This window comes from Nelusetta ayraudi, unplaced genomic scaffold, assembly GCF_046127955.1.
Source record: "Nelusetta ayraudi isolate G7.1 ecotype Tasmania unplaced genomic scaffold, CSIRO-AGI_Nayr_v1 ptg000041l, whole genome shotgun sequence".
Lineage (NCBI taxonomy): Eukaryota > Metazoa > Chordata > Actinopteri > Tetraodontiformes > Monacanthidae > Nelusetta > Nelusetta ayraudi.
Genome location: NW_027466091.1, coordinates 1,307,603 through 1,328,841, shown reverse-complemented (window position 1 = coordinate 1,328,841; position 21,239 = coordinate 1,307,603). Strand labels below are relative to the sequence as shown.

Genomic DNA, 21,239 nt, shown 5'->3' with positions numbered 1-21,239 from the left:
ACTGGCGCTGATCGGAGCTCTGATTGATCCTGCACACTCCCAATCTCTTGCCAGTGCCGCAGGGGATGACATTCATTCGCGTTTAATCCGATGTATGAACGTTAACAGCGAAGACGACGGTGGATGCAGGCAAACGTGCTGCAGAATGTTCCAAGTGTTCATCATAAAATGCAGTACGTTGAAACACTTCTTTCCCCTGGACTCAATTGAGTGAATGACATGCTTCTCAAGAGCTTCTCTCCTCTGAAAGTGAAACAGGTCCAAATGAACCCAGTGCAGGATGCAGCCAAGATGATTCTTGACACGTAGAAAAATGCAAACCAGGGCCAAGCCGAGCCAAGCCAAGCCAAACCAAAAAAAAAAATAAAAATAAAAAAAATTCTGTGACATAATTTTTGATTCATGACAGCCGTGCAGCTATTTGCAAGCAATCATGCTGGGGTCAGTATTTTGGCTCCACCTGCCAGTCATCTACAGGAAATCCAGGAGGGATGAACTAACAAAGGTGTTCGAGCACTTCCACAGTATCTCATTTCATCCGCTATTTCCACACAGCTCCCTGTGCACACACACGTACAATCCAAAGGACATTTCACAACCCTGTGAGCACATGAGTAATTTCAAATTCAACCATCTATCAGGATCTATAATATCCCCTCCAGCAAGGAGAGGAGCAAGAGACTCCCAAAAAGTATGCTACTTAGAGACAAATAACATTTTTCCTCTTGCCAGAACCGAGAAGTGAACGCTAAAGACCCTTCTGTGTGCAGGACTTGGCTGCCTCAAAAGGAAAACAGTCAGAAACACATTGCAAAAGCGTCCTGGGACGAGACTGGGAACATGACAGATAAAATATGTGACGGTGAATTAATTGAGTTTGAGGGAGAGCTATAACTTCCTCCTGATGTTTAGGAGAGTAGCAGTCCAAGAGACAGGTCGGTCTAAAAATAATCCCGAGTGACGAGAGCTGATGACAACAAGGCGGAGAAACGCAATGTCACACAAACAAAATGACGTTTTATTTAAAAGGAAGGTGTTCAAGTAATTGACAAGAGCGGTGAAGGAAAAACCGAGCAAAGCCGATATTGTGCCGCCATCTTGTGGCAAACTTGTGCTATTGCATGTGGCGGCGTCAAGATTTGTGCTTCTAGAATGTTTTGTGATAGGCCACGTCTTTCTGACATAAAGTAAATTTAAAAAAAAAATCTGTGCTTACTTAATTTGTTCATGAACAACTTACTCTTGATATTAAAGATATTAGATATTAAGTAATTCTTCAGCAAAATGAATTACCTATGGAGTACTAACGTTTCCAAAACACTGCAATGGAACTGAACGGTGATAGCAATGGTTTGAAAACCATAAATCACACAAATGACTGGAATAATATCATATATAAACAAATAGTTAATGAAATTTTAAAAAGTTATTTTCAAAAAAAAGGTTAGTCGTAGTAGTAAACAGTAAGATCCCAAAGTATTCGTACCTTAAAGGATTGACCACTTGTGGAAAACAAAACAAGACAAAAGATGATACCAAAGTGACAGCGCAATGAAAAAACAAAAAACAATGCAAGTAGCTACTCCAGGAATTAACGACCCACAAACGACACACCTTTGCTTTATCTTACAGTATATACAGAATAACAAAGTAAAGTCTATTTTATCCTCTGACATGGTTGATATGAATTTCTTTGTATTTTTTACAGTCAGAATATCAAAAGTATCCTGGCAAAAAAGAACCCTGAGTGCCAAAGGTGACAGAAGACGTCAGAAGAAGCCACTTTCTCCAGAGTGGCAGCGTTGATTGGTGCATAGATTACATTCTATTGAAACCTAAAATGGGGCAACACTTCCACCCCACTGTCATCAAAGCTTGAAACATTAAGCTCATATTGCCGATATGCCACTGTATCTTTAAGAATAGAATTTTACATATATTCAAAGTCAGTGCATTCAACAAATAGTCCATGCAGTCCACAGGCTCTAATATTTCCACACAAAGTATCAGAGCCTTTTAGAAAAAAAATAAACAATCCACGATTCCAAGTCGTCCACAGAGTGAGCGGCTTTCTCTCGTTAAGACTTCCAGTGTTTGAACTGACGTCGCTTTTTGCAAGTTGCCTGTTGGTTCACAGCACCTCGTCCACGTGCGGGCGGCTCGGCCCGTCGTCCTCCGCCTCACGCTGGAGCTGCTGGTACTTCCTCTTGAAGAAGCCAAACTGTGAGGAAGACACAATCGGGGATATCATATTTGTGATAAAAAAAAAGAAAGAAAAGAAAAAGAAAACACCAAACAAAAGCTACGGACACAAAGCTGCGACTCTCACCTTCCACAGCAGTCCCACGACGAGAGCCAGCAGCAGCAGACCGCCAATGACACTGCCAACAATCACCCCCACCGGGACGTCGGCCTTCTCCCCGGGTTTACTGACTGTCAGCGGCACCTGCACAGAAGGAGCTATTTCAAGGCTTGTAGCGCACAATTAAAGGTCCACTGAGTAAAAAAACATTTTAAGGAGGCCTGATATTTAAGGAAGGCCACCTGACTGCACTGGACATGCAGGACTCTTTAAAAAAATAATAATAATAATAAAAAATGGTGGCGCAAGATGGCAGCTATAACTAGGAGCAAGACGCTTGCTCTGTGTATATCATATATATATATGGATCATGTCCAAACCATTTCAGTCTGGCTTCATCTCCCAAACATCATCTCCCCGTCATGTTCTCATTCCTCTTCCTGTCCATCCTGACAATGCCACACTTTCCTCTCCTCCAGTTGTCTTACCAGCAGCTGTTTGTATGCCATGATGAGCAGGTCGGGGTTGGCAGTCTTCACTTCGGCACTGGGGGTCAGTTCAACGCTCTGAAAGGTGGCCTACCGGGACGAAGTGAGCAAACAAAGAGAGCAAAAAAAAAAAAAAAGACTAATCTGGTTTAAACCTGCAGGCAAAACGCATGGAGCTGTAATGAAGTCTTTGACTGGATTTACCGAGATAAATGTGCCACTCCAGATTCTTGTTTTGACCTTCACATAGTAGTCGCTCTTGACCTCGATGTCCTTCAGGATGCATTTTATGTAGTTGCATTGTGCAGTTTTGCAGTCCTGTTAGTTAAAAAAAAAAAAAAACATTTTTTACAACCACTTTCATCATATTTGGTGCAGGCATTAAAAATAATTCAAAGGTAAGTGCGGATTTAAGACTTATCAACTAAACTGGAACTATTTTACACTAGCTGCCGACAAATCCCAAATGCTGCTGCAAAAAAAAAAACAACCAAACAAAACAAGAGAAACGTGCAGAAAGTGAAAGTGCACCACTGACCAGTTGCTCCAGCCCTCGCAGATTCTCCTCAGTGAAGGATGCGGCGTGGCTCTTCACGCCGATCTTCAGGGGATCAACCAGGCTGCTTGAGTCGCAGTTGACGGAACCACCCTGGAGGCGGAGCAGCCGTGAGTTACACCGACAACGTCGTACGTCCTCTCTCCTGGCAGCTCGACCCATGTGAAAAAGTTCACTCACCTCTGTGTTCACGTTGGTGAGGTACAGGAGCTGGTTTCCACCTTTCGTGGTCGTCGGCAGAGCGATGGTGAGGTGCAGGAGGCTGACGGGGAAATTACCTGTAGAAATCTTTCATACCGGAATATTTTTTATCACATATTTTTTTCAGACAGATGGCCCGGGGACGGTTTATTGCACGAGTCGTCGTAATGTGTCACACCTTGACCGTGAAGTTAAACTGCGGGCCGATGTCATCCAGGGTTTTGACAGCTGTTATGACTGGAGTGGCAGCCTCGGCCACAAAGAAATTAATGTTTGACTCCCTATGAATAAGGAAGCAAGGCAGAATTACAGTGAGCTGTGAATCTTAGGGTGCGTTGGCTCAGTCCAGGAGAGGAAAAGTGAAAGCACCTCGACAGAGCAACCCCTACGTCGTAGAGGACGGGGATGGAGAAGTCCACCTTGTTGTCTGCAGGTCTTTCTTCTTCACTGTCACTGTTTAGAAAAGGCGAAAAAAGAATAATCATTAGAAAACCAGTGACATCACATCAGAATCACACTGCCTCAGCTGCATTCCTGCTTCAGTCAACGTACCTCATGGCTTCAAATTTCACCTCAGCTCGCTTCTCGGGCTGCTCAAGATTATAATCAAAATTTATCCGGAACCCCATCTATTAAAACAAAACAAAACAAAACAAAACAAAAAAAACGCGATGTTTTGTATGATTTTCTGCAGAGACTCGCTTCACTTATGCCAAAAGTCCATCAAGCAACATTTACCTGCTGTGATCCTCTTAATGCTGGGTATCCGACCTGGCAGGTCACAGTCTGAGTTTGCGTTGCTGTGCATTTTACTCCTTCAGTCTGCGAATGAATAATGTGCAAAATCATATTAGTTCAGGAAGGATTTACAACCCTAGAAACTGACAATATTAATGCACAATGATATGTTTTTGGAACTCATACTTTTTTTTTTTTTTAGGTCAATTTTTAGCAAAATCCTACATGTATGATTGATGCTATGACATATATGACTCACTTCATGTTAAATTTAATGAGTCTTTTTCATTGTCAGGTTTTGTTTTTACTTACAGGAGGAGAAACGGACGAGTAGTAGAGGTTGTTGGAGAAAGTGGCCAGCACTCGAGTGTTGTACGCGTTCTCCCTCTTGTTTTTCACGAGCACGTCGAATGACAGCTCCTGGTTGTTGGCGCTGACCACAGCGGGAGCAGAGCTGCAACGCAAGGTCATTAATCACTCCACTTCTCTTCACTTCACTTTGCACCACGCAGATTGAAAGTACATGACTGAACGGTTGACAGCGGTGGCCCGGAGCACAGAGGTGGACCGATTAGATATTGTGAATGGAAAGTACCCAGGTTAGTAAGTACATTAATTAGCTAATTATAGGGTAAGGATTGTTGTAATGACAATGTTTTACACAATGGCAAATAAAAGAAATCTGAATCTGAATCGGAAGAGTGTAGAGTCTGATCCAAAAACAATGAAATGTCTGAAGTCATTCAATGCAGTGCAAAACAAGGCACTTTGTGGAAACAAGTGGAATAAGAGTGGAACCACAGTGAGAAAGAGTCCCTCTGTGTGTTTAATTCAAAGTCACTTTAGTGAGATTGTATCACCCAAACATTTCAAGTTTTATTTTAAGCTCTCAGACCTGACCCAGACATTTTATGGGCTATTAAGCGTCTGCATAAACTGGGAAACTCTCATTTGTGCAGCTATTAGCAATTAAGACCGACTCATAAAACAGAGGAAATAGAAAATGTCGGTGTGGCTGGTAGGACAACACCAGGGGACAACATTACAGAGATCATTAACCATTTCGTCAAAAGCGTTTAAATAGCCGCTCGCTGTCAAATGAATGAGACTCGATCAGACAGAGATAGCCGCGTCCTATTACGGCACCATTTCTCACAACTGTTAAATGTGAAACACAGAGCTGTCAGGGAGCAGCTTTGGCCTCCAGGGGCCGCTAGAGGGGTCTTTCAACCTTCAGCACCACAAATACACCAAAAAAAAAAGAAAAAAAATAGCCACTTATTTTTCCTTGAACGTCTATCTGCTGTTTTTTTTTTTATTAAATAACATTTGATGTCTTTTTTATGGCTAAAAGCTTCTTTTTAATGTAAATAGAAACCTGGAAACCTATTGCGTGAGACGATGCAAAAACATGTTGCGTCTTGTTCACACGCACAAGGCGGCGCCCACTCTTACCTGCTCGCCTTAGTGTTTGACTGCACGCTGAGTATCAGATCGCTGGTACACATATCATCAGAACCACAGTCTTTGGTGAAAGGGACCTGAGATGACAGAGATTCATATTTTTGAATTTTTGACATTTCCTCCAATTCGTAGACCTTGGAGGGTCACTTATTCAAAATGACTTTGCATTCTTTTGAAGCCTCGGCTTGTTGCTGGGAAAACATAGCGCGCGTGTACGTCTGAGAAGTTGCAGTGGAAGACAGTAATCATGACAAGGCCAGGCGCACCATGTTATTTCAAGTGAGTAAAAATTGCATGTCCGTTTGAAGTCTCGCGTCGCCCACTCCTGTTTTCCCCCGATGATCCAGACCTGATAGCAATGCGTCACTTACAAAGAATTCCCAGGCACTGGCAGAGAACTGATCCAGCACCGGGTTCACGTTTGCGTTCTTCTGCTCGATTTCCACTTTCAAACTGAGGGAGCTGACAAAGTCTGGCGCCTCCTGTGGAAGACAAACCGATGATGCCCCAGACTTAGTAAAACACTAGAAATTCACTTCCCCAGAGGTTCTCTGTTTGAACAGAACCATCGACCCTCCTTCTGTTTACCTGAACGTAGACCTGAAAGTCTTCACACAGGTGCATCGAGGATATTCTCGCCGTCTCTGTCAGAGAGCGCTCGTTGTTTTTAGTGAAGAGCCCCCTTGAGGCGGCTCGTGTCGCCTGCAAGTCAGCGTCCAAGGTCAAGGTGTAGGATATATCTGGAACAGGTAAATGTGTCACAAGCTGCATTTCCATCACCCCAAGAATTGCGCAAAACCTAAATATCGCAATAAGAAACTGCCAATGGAAACACTGACACTTTGAAAAACCTCTCAAATATCGCTGAAAGGTTTTTATGCTCTCATTAAGGTCTTTTTCAGACATATTGACACAGAGCTATGTCACAGAAGTGTCATGGAAACACTTTTTTCACATTTTCTCAGATTTACCGACGGGCCCCACAGGGTTCTTTGGCCTGAACTGGGCGCTGAAACAGATGTTGGTGTTGAAACACGAGTGCTTGCGGCCGCTGACATCGCAGGGTTTGTTGAAGATGTTGATGTTATCCGGGTGGAAAGTTGCTGCAAGGCCGACAGTCGCCACACCTCGCGACCTAAGAGCCAAACATAATCCAGTCGTATTTGAATGGACCCGACCAAGTCTTTCGACACCATCGCTGACGGTTGGACCTACCAAAGCTGCACCACCTTGCCGTATGCACCGACGGAGATGTCAGGGATGGTGTCGTCGTTCAGGTCTGTATGGGCGTCCAGAGACCTCCCAAAGTACTGGAGCTGAGGGTCCAGGCTGGAGCCGAGGATTTTCTGAAACCACAGTTCGTCCATCACAATCGTAGAACGGGATGGAATAAAAGTGCTGTGCGAGTCAGACCGATTCGTAACCTGCGAGAACTGTTTCTTCAACGTCTGCTTCTCCCCGTTGTATATGTAGATGGCGCCTTTTTGATTGCCCTCTAACGGGGCGCCGACTATGACGTCGCTGTAACCGTCCAGGTCCAGATCGGGGACGGCGGAGATGGCCATCCCGAAACGCGTGTTCTCAGTTGAGGGCGAGCCAGCGAGGAACCCCTGCTCGTTCAGAATACCCTTGAAAAACAAGCAATGTGACAGTGTTGCTTGTTCTGAAGGTTTGTTTGTTTGTTTGTTTATTTACAGTGATGAAATTCATGGCAAAAATATCTTAAAGTCTATGGTATTTGATTCATCTTACAAAATACCAATACCACATTTCAGTTCAATACAGTTATTAGTATGTTCTAATAAAGTATTTGGCTTGATTTATGATTTTTATATTGGTAAAAACTCAATATACTACCCATAAATACTTGAATAAAAGTGTATAATCGCAGTACAATACAATTAATTAGGTTTTCCTTTCCCTAGAAACGGTTCTCATATAAATATATAAGAATATATATTGAGCAAGTGCCTTGCTCCAAGTTAGCTGCCATCTTGCACCGCCATACTTCTAAGGAAGCCTGGTGTGGACTGCCTTCGTGTCTTTCGGTCCAGCTGCCGCTAAAGTCTCACCTTGGTAACAGAGAAGACGTAGACCCTGCCCTCCTCCTTCTTCTGCCTGTTCATGAACATGGGGGCGCCGACCAGCAGGAGGTCCGTCACCCCGTCTTTGTCCACGTCCAGGGAGCACAGCACGCTGCCGAAGTAGGAGCCAATCTAGGAGAGCAGCAGACCAACTTAACACACACACACACACACACACACACACACACACACACACTCGCAGTGCGTCTGCTGGAGGGAAAGGCCAACCCCGGGTCCTCGGTACCTGTTTCCCTCTTTCAGAGTCAATGACCGACAATTGCTTTTGGGCGCCGACGGTGTAGACGATGACTTGTCCAGAGTGGTTGGACCTGGGCGCACCTGCCACAAAATATTCTGTGGACCTGTCACTTATTGTGGTGACGGAGTAGCCTGGAATGAAGAAGACACACAAACACACACAAAAATCAGTCCCTCTGTAGCTTTATCTTTTTCTGGACCGCAGTTGGACCAAAGTTGGGAGAAGCTGATTTCATGGGTGAGCTCTCGTAATGATGGGTGAGCTCTGTCTCAGCACGTACAGCCACATCAAAAACATCAAGAGCGAGACGCCAAGCAGGAGCAGTTTGTACACGTTGACAGAGTTTACCCAGAGATACAGAATGAAAAAAGAATTTAAGGTGGGTGAAATGTCGTGTCAGGATCTTTCTAGACAAACCTTTAATATCCATTTAGTATTACTGGTGCTGACACAGAGACTAAATATTTGTAGAGTAATTATCAAATAGGTTTGATGTAGTTGCCAGCCAGCAGTCAGCTGATCAGCTCTGGAATGAGTTGCCTTTGTGCATCAGACAGGCCTCCTTGCTTCTGCTTCAAATCTCTTTTGAAAACATGCTTTTATTCCTCGGCTTTTAATTCACTCTAATATTATTTTTTCACTTTGACTGCCTTCCACTAAACTGGCAATACCTTTAGCAAAAAATAAAAATTGCCACTTTGTCACAGGTGTAAACAAGGCAGGGGGAGGATTTTATTGGAAAAAAATAAAAATAAAAAAAAAAAGATTTAAAGTGACAGTGTGGAAGTCTGCAACAGAGGAGGCCCAGCAGAGTGTCAGTGTGAGTCGGTACCCAGTAATGAACTGTGGTTTCGGTCTTGCAGCGCTGCCTCGAAGGCAGCGAAAGGGAGAACGTCCACGCTGGAGCCTCTCTGGTGGACCACGGTGCCGCTCCAGGCATAGGCGCCAACCGCTCCCAGCATCATCACGTCCTTCAGCAGCGACAGAGACACAAAGGGTCAGAGCCGGCCAGAGACGGCATCTTTAAATCTTTATTCCCGTCCGACAGAATGAAACCTCCCTGCGGTCAGACGGCTTGCTCTTTTCTTCCACTGCCATCACGTCATGCGAGGCGAGGCGAGGCGAGGCGAGGCGAAGCGAGGCGACCTCTGTTATTTTAACAACTAACTTTTAAAAATGAATGGAAGGTTTTCTCACTTCTTCTCCAATCATCTCGCCACAGCACTGATCGCTTGTAGGCCGCCCGCTTTCACTATGACAGCAGACAAAGCTGAGCGGTGTGTAAAGCTAAAGTTGCCAATTCAGAAACACCGCTGCTGTCGTTAACCAAGTGTCTGTCTCTGCCCTGTGGCTGATAAGAAACATACTTCCCGATAGCGATCAACAGCCTTTTGAACTGTCCAAAGGGCATTTTTCAATAGAAACATGGACATAAAGAGGCTCCAGATACTTTGACGAGACGCAGTGCTTTGTACCTGCCGACTGGCGTAGTGAGCGCTGAATCCCACCTGGGACATCTCCATCTCGAAGTTGGATGCACCTTTACCAGTACCTTGGTTTTTAAATCAAAGAGGGTTCAAGAATCAGGCGGCGTGTCTTTAACAGGGTTAGGGTGCAACTTGTTAGGGAGCAAGAAAGGAAAAAAACCATTGCGCAAAATGACAAGAAAACATTAAGAAAAACAAACATGCGCAACACAAGCAGGCAAACTTAAATAAAGCATAAATAATTCAATCATATTACAATAACAGAATTATAACAGCCGACATGCCAATCTTTGGCTACAAACCGCACTGATCCACACACTATGACAAACCACCCGCGTGAAATCTTTCGACGCTCATGTAAAAATATTCCAGTAATGATGTGCAGAGTTAATAAAAAAAGGAAAAAAAAAACAACATGACATTGACCTTCTATGTTAAAGATGCGGTTCCCCAGCGTGCCAGCGATGGTGGAGAGCGCCGCCTCCTCCGACACGTTGAAGAAATACTTATCAGTGGGTGAACTGGCGATGGACTGGATCTCCTTGATCAGGTTCTGTGTGTCGATGTTGTTCCTGTTGTAATAACCCAGCACCTGATGGAGTGAAGGAGGAGAGGTTAAAAGCAAAAAAGGGGCCCGAGCGCGTGAGGACACCGCAGGTGATTTACAGCAGTTTGATGGTCGGGTGAGTGTGAATGACGGGACGGTGACTTACGGCGATGCCGAAGCGGGTGATCTTTTTTTTATCGCACTCGGCGAGCACGACTTCTCTGAAATGCACGTCGTGAGACTCGCCGTCGGTGACCACCACCATCACTTTGGCAGCTCCCTCGCGACCACCTGTGCTCTTATCGAATCCCCACTGACTGACCAGAGCAGAACACAGCAGAGGTTGAAGGTCAAGGTTAATGCCAGGTGGTTCTCCACCACATTTATTTTCAAAGAAATTTTTAACCTATTTGGTTCTCTGTTATATTTTATGTCGCTGTGGACCAGGGTTGCCAACCGCCCCGTATTTGAGCCTGTGAGTGGCGATCAGTCCCGGGTCTTCTGCACGTTGTGTAGGAGGGGGTTTTCAATAAGTATTGTTGTATTGTTTGTAATAATACTAATAATAATAATAATACTAATAATAATAATAATAATAATAATAATAATAATAATAAAATGTTGCGCTTTTCTAAGCAACTGGGTACAACTGCTTTACAATTTAAGAGGTATAACTGTGCCAAAATGCAGTTTTCCATGTGGTTTGGACCGCCCAAAAACCCAATTGTTTTTTTTTTTTTTCCGATGACGTGTCCCAGATTTCAGGTTCGTTCGTCCTTCTTCTATGTTTTCACACGGGCAAAGAAAAGAGTTCGGTCACGGACGTGCGGAAATGTGTTCGCCGAGTCGTGAGGATTTAAAGTAAAGCCAGCATGGTCATCATGAGGTGGGGTGAAACTTTTAATGTGCAGTGTTTCAGTTCAATGAATGCTAATTGGCTAATCGCGGAAGCTAAGTGTGACTGATAATCACACATTTAGACTATTTATAATATTTCAGTTGATTTCAGGTGACTGTGTCGAGTGAATCAAGCATCCCAGAAAGTGATTTTAGTCCGGTCAGTCTGAGTTATTTTCTTTTCTTTATTGAAATATGTTTGTTTCTACATTGGATGATGGGGTTGGATTTTAGTATTTTGTCAATCTCCAGCCACTGCTGTATTATTATTTTTTTTTTACTTTTATTGCTCTTGAATGAGGCATTTTCCTTCTTTTGTCATTCAACCACTTAAAAGAAAGGACACACACCTGTTCCCTGCTGCTCCCTGATTTTTTTTTGTACGCCGGTGTATGCAACTTTCTAAAACCACATTAAGAACATTTTATTTATTTATTTATTTTATTTTTTTAAATGCCTTCGACTTGTGGCACTAACCTGGCAAACTGGATGGCCTGGAAGGTGTTGGTAGAGGAGCCGTATATCTGGGTGATTTTGGACGCTGCGTCAACCACTTCCTCTTTCGTCCTGTACTGGTTCAGCGTGAACATGAACTTGGGCTCGACTCCGTACTGTATGACGCTGACCTGGGACGAGGACCAAAGGTGGTAATCAAACCAAAACGAGATCTTGCCGCATTTCATTTAATGCTTCATCCCGGTCGCTCGGGCCGGCCTGGTCGTTTGTACCTGCGTGCTTTTGGGCCCGATGTCGAGTGACGGTATCAACTTCTGGAGGAACTTGTTCATTGGCTCCCATGGGTAAATGCTGTTGGAACCATCCAAGACAATCACAATGTCCATCGGTCCCCCGCAAGCTGGAAACGTGACAGGAGGGGATGGACAGTGATGCATGTTGTGGGTCAGGGCTGCGTGAGTCGCTGGTAGGAGGACGTGCGGAGGAGATAATCTCTTGACTGTAAACTAATAAACCAAACCAAAGAGGAATCCTTATAAAAAAAAAAAAGAAAATCCACTCTGTGTGGATTCTGTAATTAATGACGCTGACGTGCTGTAGTTGAAACAGGAAGAAGTTGAATATCTCTGTCTGTGGTTTCAAACTGTGGAACATTTGCAGGAATAAAGAAGGACCTTAAATGTCTTGGTATTCTCATCGTTTTTGTTTGTTTATTTATTCGATTTTTTTATTTGTTTTAGTATTTGTTCGTTAAATCAAATGAAAGACTTTTGACAAAACACAGGATATTTGCCCTTCTCGAAGCTATAAAACAGTTCAAAACACTTTTAGTTGTATGCAAAAAAAACAAAAACAAAGGCAGGTCTTACTTTGGACGGCAGGAGAGAAGGCTGGTTCGGGTTTGAAGAGGGGGCTCAGTCTTGCACACACTCCTGGGTAGAAGTACTGGTTGCCACACTGCTGCCCCCACAGAGGGCCGCACGCCTGCAGCAGAGCCAAACACAATGGAATCTCTGTCACACTGCCTGCTATCTACAGTTCTCCTGGGGTGGACTGGGCTTCAGTACTGTCATTTGTTCATTCTTAGATGAGCAGAGATTGCATTGCTTTCTGTTTTCTATCAATCCATCTATGTATGTAGGTGGAAATTACACACTAAAATATAGGATGGTGCAATGCATTTTTTTTCTCATGCTCATGCGGAAACCACAAGAGTGGCCCTGGCAGACACGATGTGCTAATTCCTGCTGCTATCATCGTACAGAGAGCACTGACCCACTTCCTGATAGATTTCCTCCCCACACAGACAGACACACACATACCGTCACACCAGTGGGGGCAGGTCCCCGGGTCAGAGTCAAACCAAGGGACATGTTGCTATTAACATTTTTAACATCTGGGATATTGATGGAATCTGTGGATTAAAGAAAAGCACACATTTTCAAATGCACTGAGTGAAAAAGGATACACAGCAACACGATAGAGAGATGAGATCCACCTGCAGTTTCATGTTGAGCGTTAACCCGCTTGAGAACATTGCGTACAGGAAAAAGACACAAAACGGCAATCTGCATGTTTTGCAGCAAATGTGCTCGCTCAGTGTCAGAACGCTGGATGATGCAGAGGGCAAAGGTCAAATGATAAAAAGTCCAACTTCACCTTGGAGATTGAGTTTGTCACAGCTGTTTCTGGACCCTGAGACGGGACACTTGTAAACATCTCCCTTCCTGTTTCGACTGAAGCCACTCCATGGAGCACCAACCAGGAGCCTGCAGAGAACCAAAAAAAAAAGAGAAAAGAATTCATCTCTGGACGTCTCTCGTAAACAGGCACCGTGTGGGCACCGTACCTCAGCCAATCAATGAAATATTAATTAAAGCTGGAAAATAGAAAGAATCGTGACATGTTAAAAGAAAGGTTCCACTGTGTCTGTATCAGGACATTGTATCAGAATGTGTCACCCATGTAGCAACAACACAAAACGCTTTGATCCGACTTCAATTCCATTTTTCTCAGTACAAATAATTTTAGAAGATTCTTGAATAGCCCCGTTTTTTCTGAGAAATAAAGTTTTGGGAACCAGACGTGAAATGAACCAGAGTCATTCGTTTCGTCACCCTGTGAATTTCTCTAAATGGAAATGAGACCTGTGCAACACTTGACCTCAGACAGATTAGTAAACAGTGTGGCAAACTGTGACTCAGAGTGAACAACATCCACATACCAGCACTGCGCTGCAGTTCAATCTGATTAAATGTTGCAAAGTAGTACAACAAAATTTACAACGCCGAGTCATGGATTTCACAGAGTTCATGGGTTTGCAGGATGACGAACACAATGGGGTCCTCTCCTTAGCGTAAGACTGGATCTGCCATACGCACGGGCACGTCCCCCCCCCCCCCCCCAAAAAAAAAAAAATGTGATTACATTCAAAACATTGATGTTTACAGCCACCCTAACGACCCTGTTGGTCTCCCTATTTAGACTGGCGGTGCTTTGACGTACAGAGACGCTACGCTGACGTGTTTACATTTCAGCAGAAACCACAAATGCCAACCTCATGGCAGTGTTTTAGAAAGAGCTCGCAGATGCGCCACCACGCGTGACTTCCATGTCATCCGCGTGGAGGTGAGCTTGGGTCCACAGCGGGACGTGTGAGCAGAGAGCCGACGTGGCCTCTCTCTCTCCGGCTCCAGGGATAAACAGGCAGGAGGGACCTTCAGCAGCAGCGAGTGCGAAGCGCCGCCACTCCAGTAATTTGTTGTCCCCCTTTGGACGAGAAACTAAATGACACAGCCGAGCTGGGCACACATTAAGTGAGATTTGACGGCGCAGACACAGACATCAGCAGCCTGCTGACTGTGATGTAGCAGCGTGATGAACTGTTTGCACCCTGCAAGCACAGGGCCGTAATTACCAGGTGCCTCACACGACAGCGACGACCACGTATTTAAATTAGAAAAAAAAAAAAAAAAGAAAAAGACAGTGTGAATAACAGTGGCTGCGGAGTAACACACATCTTCAGCAGCTTTGAGAAACAACACGGTAGCTGCAAGAGACAGTGTTGTCATCAAGACCGCACCAACCGAGACTGAGACATTATCGAGACGAGAGGGAGTGTCGAGGTCGAGACGAGGCCGAGACATTACCGATCAAAGAAAAATAACAACTAAACAGATTGTTTTACAGTCAAGTTTGCTTCTAAAGCGAACAGCAACGTCTCTTTTCAGCAAGGCATCTTAGCTGCTGGACTAAGCGGTCACAAACTTAGAGAGGAGTGGCGAGCGAGACCGAGTCCGAGAAATGTAACCAGCTTAGCGAGATGGAACATTTCCAAAATCCGTTGGACCTTTTCCTGTTAGAGCTTATGTGACCGGTTCAAGAAATAAAATGAACGGACCGTTAATTTAGTTCATTAGCGTGACTGGACAAACCTTCTATCACATTGAAGTGATAGAATAATTTACTAATTGTGCATCACTGCTCCATGAAGGACCAGGATGTGCTGGAGCCTAATCAAACTCTTGCCAAAAGCCAATCAGGAGTAGAGGAGAAAACTTTTCTTTTTCTCTCTCACTGAGCCTCGACTGGCATTTTTGCTTTTCTTTCAGCACAATAAGACCACCCAATTCCCGAAAAACTGCACCAGCTACTCTAGTTTCTTTGGCAGCAGCTGTTTTCTCCTCTATGATAGGGCAGTTCCTGTTGTCACGGCAACAAAGACCATGTTAGATATGTAAGACTTTAGACTTTCTAGTCCAGCAGCACTGCAAAGTTAACTAAACTGCTCACTGAATGTGGAATTTAAAACCTTTTTTTTTTTTTTTTTTAACTGAATACGTCCAGTCCTTCTTGCTACGGTAAAGACATTTCGAAAAACGTGCCACCAAAGAGAAAAGGTTTACTGGAAATTATTTCTTCGTTGTTCACAAAATCAACAGGCCCAAAAGACAAAACTCAAAAAGCCTTTAGCTGATAAGCTGCTGCTAATACAGCCGTAGCGCTGAATGAGAAAACTTAATCAACACCATACCATTTGCCTTCGTGGTTCGTTGACTGTTGGACCGAGTATCCAAACTCCTCCACAGCTGGTCCACTGAAAATCTTGGCACCTGTGGTGCCGACGTTGAAGCTCTGTGAAAGCCAAGGTCTGTCGGCTGACAGGGGACAGCGATGAGTGACATTGGTGACATCTTCAAAAACTCATTTTAATTTTTGTCTTCTGTGTCTCGCAAAGTGCCGCACTTCCTCCTCACCCCCAGAAGAAAAAATAAATAAATAAATAAAGGATCAATCAGCCCATTCTAACCTGCTTCTCATACAGGGAGTGTTGTGATGTAGTTGAACCAGAGAAGTTTTCAAAACTTCATTATGACTCACACACACACACACACACACACACACACACACACACACACACACACACACACACACACACACACACACACACACTGCCTAGAAGGAAGGTGACATACAGGAGTGATCCAGCTCAAACACACCCCTCTGGTCTCCCTCGGGACATGGAATTTCTAAGCTGCTAGTAACAGATTCACAAGCCCGTGCAGGCAGGAGCCAGCAGCTATCAGCTTGCCTTCCCCTCAAACAGCAGGCAGCAGGAATGTGGATGATCTCTGCACTCGGTCCTGGTTTAACTTATTCTGCTGCTGCTGTGGCTGCTGCTGCTGCTGCTGCTGCTGCTGCTGCCACACCTGCTCCGCTCACCTGCAGCCCCAACAACAAGCAGGTCTCTCGTGTTGGATAATGTGTTGTATATATAGTGTAGAAGGTGGCATGGGAATTTGCATGCGTCGCTGGTGGTGCAGAAACTGTCACCGCAGTTCCTTGCAGAGCAGAGCAGAGCAGAGCAGAGCAGAACTGAACTGAACTGAACAGAGCAGAACAGAACATCCGGCAGCACTGCTTTGGTGCGAAGTTTGTGAGCAGAACGAAACACAACGCGGGCGGTTCGGCTCGGCTACGAGCTACTCGGGATGAGGAGCGGATCCAGCGGTGGGTGTCGATCAACCGGCTGAGGTGCAGTCGACTGTCCCGCAACTCTGTAGTCCAGCTTTTTTTTTTTTTTTTTTTTTATAGTGAAGTGTCGGATAACTCCAACACACCTTCTGCTGATCTACGGGTCGTGGTACCGGGGGGGACGGGGGGGGGGGAAGCGGTACTCACCGAGAAAAAGGATCATTAAAAAGAGTGTGCTTCCCCGGCGCGACTCCATGGTCGGCGTTTATTCCATTAGTGACGGGCGGCGCCGCTGCACTTGTCGTAGGCGTGCCGAGGCTCCGCTGCGCCGCCAGCCTGTGAGCGAGTGAGTGACACACCGTATGGAGCCGCCAAATAAAGGATTGCCCAACACCACCACCACCACCACACCCCTTCAACTCTGCTACCTGCACACCTAGTATTACTCAAGGCTGCAATAAACTGTGAGTGTGCGCCGAGGACGGTGGTTTATCGCCATAGAGTGAGTCTGGAGATTCGGTTCGGTAGATCCGCCTCCAAGTGTTGGAGTTGGAGCAACAACAACAACAACAACAACAACAACAACAACAACAACAAAACAAAAAACAAAATCAAGGTGTTGTCGTTTCTGTGACATCACAAAGGGCTGACTCTGGCATAAAGCAGGAGAAGTAGGGGGGGGGGGGGGGGGGTTGGGGTGGGATATATCTCTATATGTCTCTGTGGAGTTCACTGACTGGCCAGAGAAGTTGGACTACTGCCAGAATAATAATAATTAAAAAAAAAAAATCAGTCACTGAGTCATCGCAGACGCAGGATAAAAATTAGCCACACGGTTTGAGACGTGTCTCCTTCGTCATCAGCAGGAAGCGTCCACGCTCAACTCTTTCTCAACACCGCGGCACGCAGAGTGAGCACCTAAACACCTAAACAGAAGCTTCAACCAGGGAAGATGTCTTGTCTGATCTGTTGGATGGGAGATGACAGAATTAAAGTTTCCTCGCCAGGATGAAATCACAGAATGCCATAACTTGAGTGGGTGAGGTATTCCCACGAGCAGTTGCATCTTTACTTACAAACCTCATGACCATTGTTGAAGGTGAAACATTTCTCTGAGGAACTCAAAACCACAATCTGAATTATGAAGAGGAAGTCAAATTAACAACCACAAACAGTGGGTGGGTGGGTGAGTGCGTCGCTGAACACCGTGGTGATGTGCCTTTGCGAGGGAACTCTGACAAAGCAACCCAGATGAGGTCATTTTGCCAGCAACAGAAAGCAAGCTTTGTCAGGCTGCCATGAGGAATTCAAGAGATGTGGACATTTTCCAGACGGAATTAAAGGGGTCCGCCCTGAGACCGGGAGGTCGCGGGTTCGACGCCCAGCCGGGTCACATCAGAGGCGATTGCCAGGCGCTGCTGCTCACCGCTCTGTCAGGTGACAGCTAAAAATCAGTCAGTTTATTGAAAGGGCAAAATCATCATGAAACACGGTCCCAATACACTTCACAGAAAATATCAAGTACCATTAAAACACTTCGAGTACAAAAGTAATGAACGACAAATTCCAAATCCTTCATGATGTGACACTTAAAAAAATAAAATAAAATATATATATATATATATACATATTATATATATGTATGTATACATATACACAAACACACACACACACATAACACACAAGCACTTCAGCCTCTTGTACAACTTAGGTAGGCGTTGATAACTTGCAGTTATTGGACAATAAAAGGCCTCTGTCATTGGGTCGTTTGACTGACACTTCACTTGATTACAGGATGATTTCATAACGAGCCTTTCTTATGAAAATGAGGACAGTTTATCAGTGCTTCTTGGTGTAAGATAGTTTTCAGTGCCTAATATAAGCACATAAACTATCAGCTGTGGCTCTAGCAATCATATTGTCAGTTTAAGTTTCCTGTGGCTCACACTTCTCCAAGTTGGCAAATAATAGTTGTTGTTCTTCTTCGTTTTAGTATTGAATTTAAAAAAAAAAAATCAAAAACCTTTTAAATAAAAAGTATCTGCAGACAGAAGCAGCTTGAGTAAAATTAGGGTGAAATACAATGTTTGCGTGGAACGTTTAAGACCAACTGAAGCCTCAATGTAATTTTCCATTCATCTTTCTAAATATCAAACAGACTGTGAATTTGGATGAATGGTCGAAGGCGTGGAGGTTGTTTCCAGAGCCTCGTCCTTCAACTGCGCGACTCAGTTTTGAGAAGGTTGTGACGAGACAGCGCGCTCCCCCATTCAGCCGCTTCCTTGCTTGTTTGCACGTGTCATGATTGGTGTTTTAGTCATCCGTCGCCGCAGCACCTTGGACATTCAAATTAGCTGGACTGAGCACTTGTGTGGCGATGACAAACAGCAGTTCCTGGAAAAAAGACTGTCTACTCTAGAGATATTCTTGTCGACCTGTCTTTCTCAGGCCCAACAAAATGGAAACACCCTCCTCTCATTGTGGTGGGGAAGGTGGCAGAGCAAACATCCGTTTCATGCCATTGAACGATTACATATTAACTCCCCGAGCCCTGCTGAGACCCACTCTGTTTTAAGTTATACTGAACAATCCACGGAAGGATCTTGAAAAGGCATGTTCTTGTTGGGTAACATAATGGGTGGCCAGTGTCAGTGTGTCTTTAAAAATCCCCTCCATTGGGGCGTTGTGACTCATTTCAGTCAGAGACTCACAGAGAATCACAGGATGAGCTTTGGTCTTTTCACACAGGGGGGTTTCTGTTGTCGCTCGGCCAACTTCTCTTGGTTTTGGCCCACGTCTTCCAGTGAGTCTGGAATAAATAGTGGAGCTCACATAACTCAAACATTGCACACGCGCGAGTGATTATTGTTATGAATAACGTGATCATCAAATCACTCTCATTCCGGCTTTTGAGTATTTCCATACTTACCTCTCACTGCTCTCCTTCACGTAAAGGCCCAGTGTGTTAAATTTGGCTTGATGTATGACTTTTATTTTGGTAAAAGCTTAACATAGTGCCCATAAACGCATTAGTAAACGTGTACACTCACAGTGCAATAAAAGTAATTTGGTTTTCCTACCCCTAGAACGGTTCTCATGTATATATATATATATATATACATATGTATATATATATATATATATATATATATATATATATATATATATATATATATATATATATATATATATATATATATATGTATATATATATATATATATATGTCTATACATAAAACAATAAGGGTCTTGCTCCTAGTTAGCTGCCATCCTAGTTAACAGCCAGTCAGTGTTATCCTGTCAATTCTCTTAGTCAGCTGTTTAAGTATTGTCTAGACTTCCTGTAACCAACCCCGGAATAAGGGCCAAACTGGACGTAGAAACACCGTGTGACATCATAGCGAAGGCAGAACATGTTGTAAAAGGTCTGAAAGGGGTTTATAACACAGGTGACGCATCGGTGGTAGGTGGAAGAGTAAGTATCTGACTAATTAAGCTGGAGTCAGTCCATCTATTCTGCTAAACAACCCCCCCCCCCACACACACACACACACACAGTTCTTAAGAACTGAGGTCTATTAAAAGGAAGTTAGCAAGGTATTGTAGTTCACTGGAAAGCGCCACGTGTTTTTTGTGACGTCACTCGCACAGACACGCAGACTGTGTGGACCCCCAGGGAAGTGTTGCGGCTCCAACAGAAGAATTGCCGGGCAGAGGCTGCAGCACAGAAACGGGGGAACCTGTGCAGTCGCGAGAGAGTTAATCCCATCTGCTGACCACTGGCAATGTCAGGAGCTGCTTCAGTCCAGTTCCATTGTGAGCAACACACTCGCACCCAGCAGGCTCACAGAGGCTTAGCAATCAATGAGCGCGCGCACAGACGCAGATCAGGACTCGTTGGCGAAGAGGACGCACCAACGTGGGGCCACTTTTTCCTCTTCTTTTTCTTTTTTTTTTTTTTTTTTTTTTTTGTTGCAAATATTTCAGGAAAAAAAACAGAATATGTTTCCTTGTATACTATCCAGGCCACACACTTTCCAGCTCACACTCATGTTGCACACCTTGTTTTGATTTTTTTTTTTAAAAAAAAATCCAACTGCGAAATTTTCAATATTATAAGGACTATGCAACAGAATTCTACACATGGAAAATAAAAAGCAAACATCAACATCAAAAGGTTACAAAAAAACAAAAATTTGAATGAACCATATTTAGAACATTATTCCAACCTGATAAAGCCGACACAGCTAAACCATTAACTATACTATTCAATCACAGCAGGAAAATAAGTTGTGGTGCTGTGACACTGACTTTGAGCTTGTCGTTTCCTCTGGTATCGAAAGATGATTTCCAAGGCCATTGCCAGGAGGTTTTTCCATGTTATTGGCTCTCGGTATCCTGACTTTATTTACTTTTCAATGTCTGAAGGTTTGTTAAACACATGTATTTTACTGACGACGAAAATCAACCTCTGGTTCAGAATAGTTGATAATAAAATCTACATTTCTCAGGTTTCTTGAACAATACCCAGCTCGGTCGCCAGGTGGCAGCAATGGCCTGAGATTAAAAAGATCGTGTTGAACGCTGGTTTGTTGGGGGGGTATGTTAACGTTCATGCTCATGTTTTCTATTATTCTCTATGTTTAACAAAAAAAACATTTTAAAGATGATGGTAAATAAGTCCCATTGAAAACTTACAAGTGTTGCACTGTGAGTACTTGAACTGTCCATACACGAAAACAAAGAGGATGTAAAAACCTTCTCGAGTGCTTTAAACGTTGATAGG

At 44.1% G+C, this 21,239-nt stretch overlaps 1 protein-coding gene across 1 annotated transcript; it reads right to left on the bottom strand.

The window, feature by feature from the left end:
* Nucleotides 1–997: 997 nt before the first annotated feature.
* Nucleotides 998–16,792, bottom strand: itga2.2 (integrin, alpha 2 (CD49B, alpha 2 subunit of VLA-2 receptor), tandem duplicate 2). Its single transcript, XM_076033334.1, has 30 exons — nt 16,661–16,792; nt 15,513–15,636; nt 13,139–13,248; nt 12,802–12,893; nt 12,349–12,463; nt 11,752–11,879; nt 11,501–11,649; nt 10,293–10,443; nt 10,006–10,171; nt 9,568–9,644; nt 8,925–9,063; nt 8,078–8,223; nt 7,822–7,965; nt 7,174–7,377; nt 6,965–7,095; nt 6,721–6,884; nt 6,338–6,489; nt 6,121–6,231; nt 5,741–5,826; nt 4,598–4,739; nt 4,286–4,369; nt 4,100–4,176; nt 3,917–4,000; nt 3,726–3,828; nt 3,527–3,634; nt 3,329–3,439; nt 2,995–3,108; nt 2,791–2,880; nt 2,330–2,446; nt 998–2,221 (listed from the first exon to the last, which is right to left on the bottom strand). The coding sequence occupies exons 1-30, from the start codon at nt 16,707–16,709 to the stop codon at nt 2,132–2,134; spliced, it is 3,558 nt and encodes a 1,185-aa protein (XP_075889449.1). The 5' UTR covers nt 16,710–16,792; the 3' UTR covers nt 998–2,131.
* Between the last annotated feature and the right edge of the window lie 4,447 nt (nt 16,793–21,239).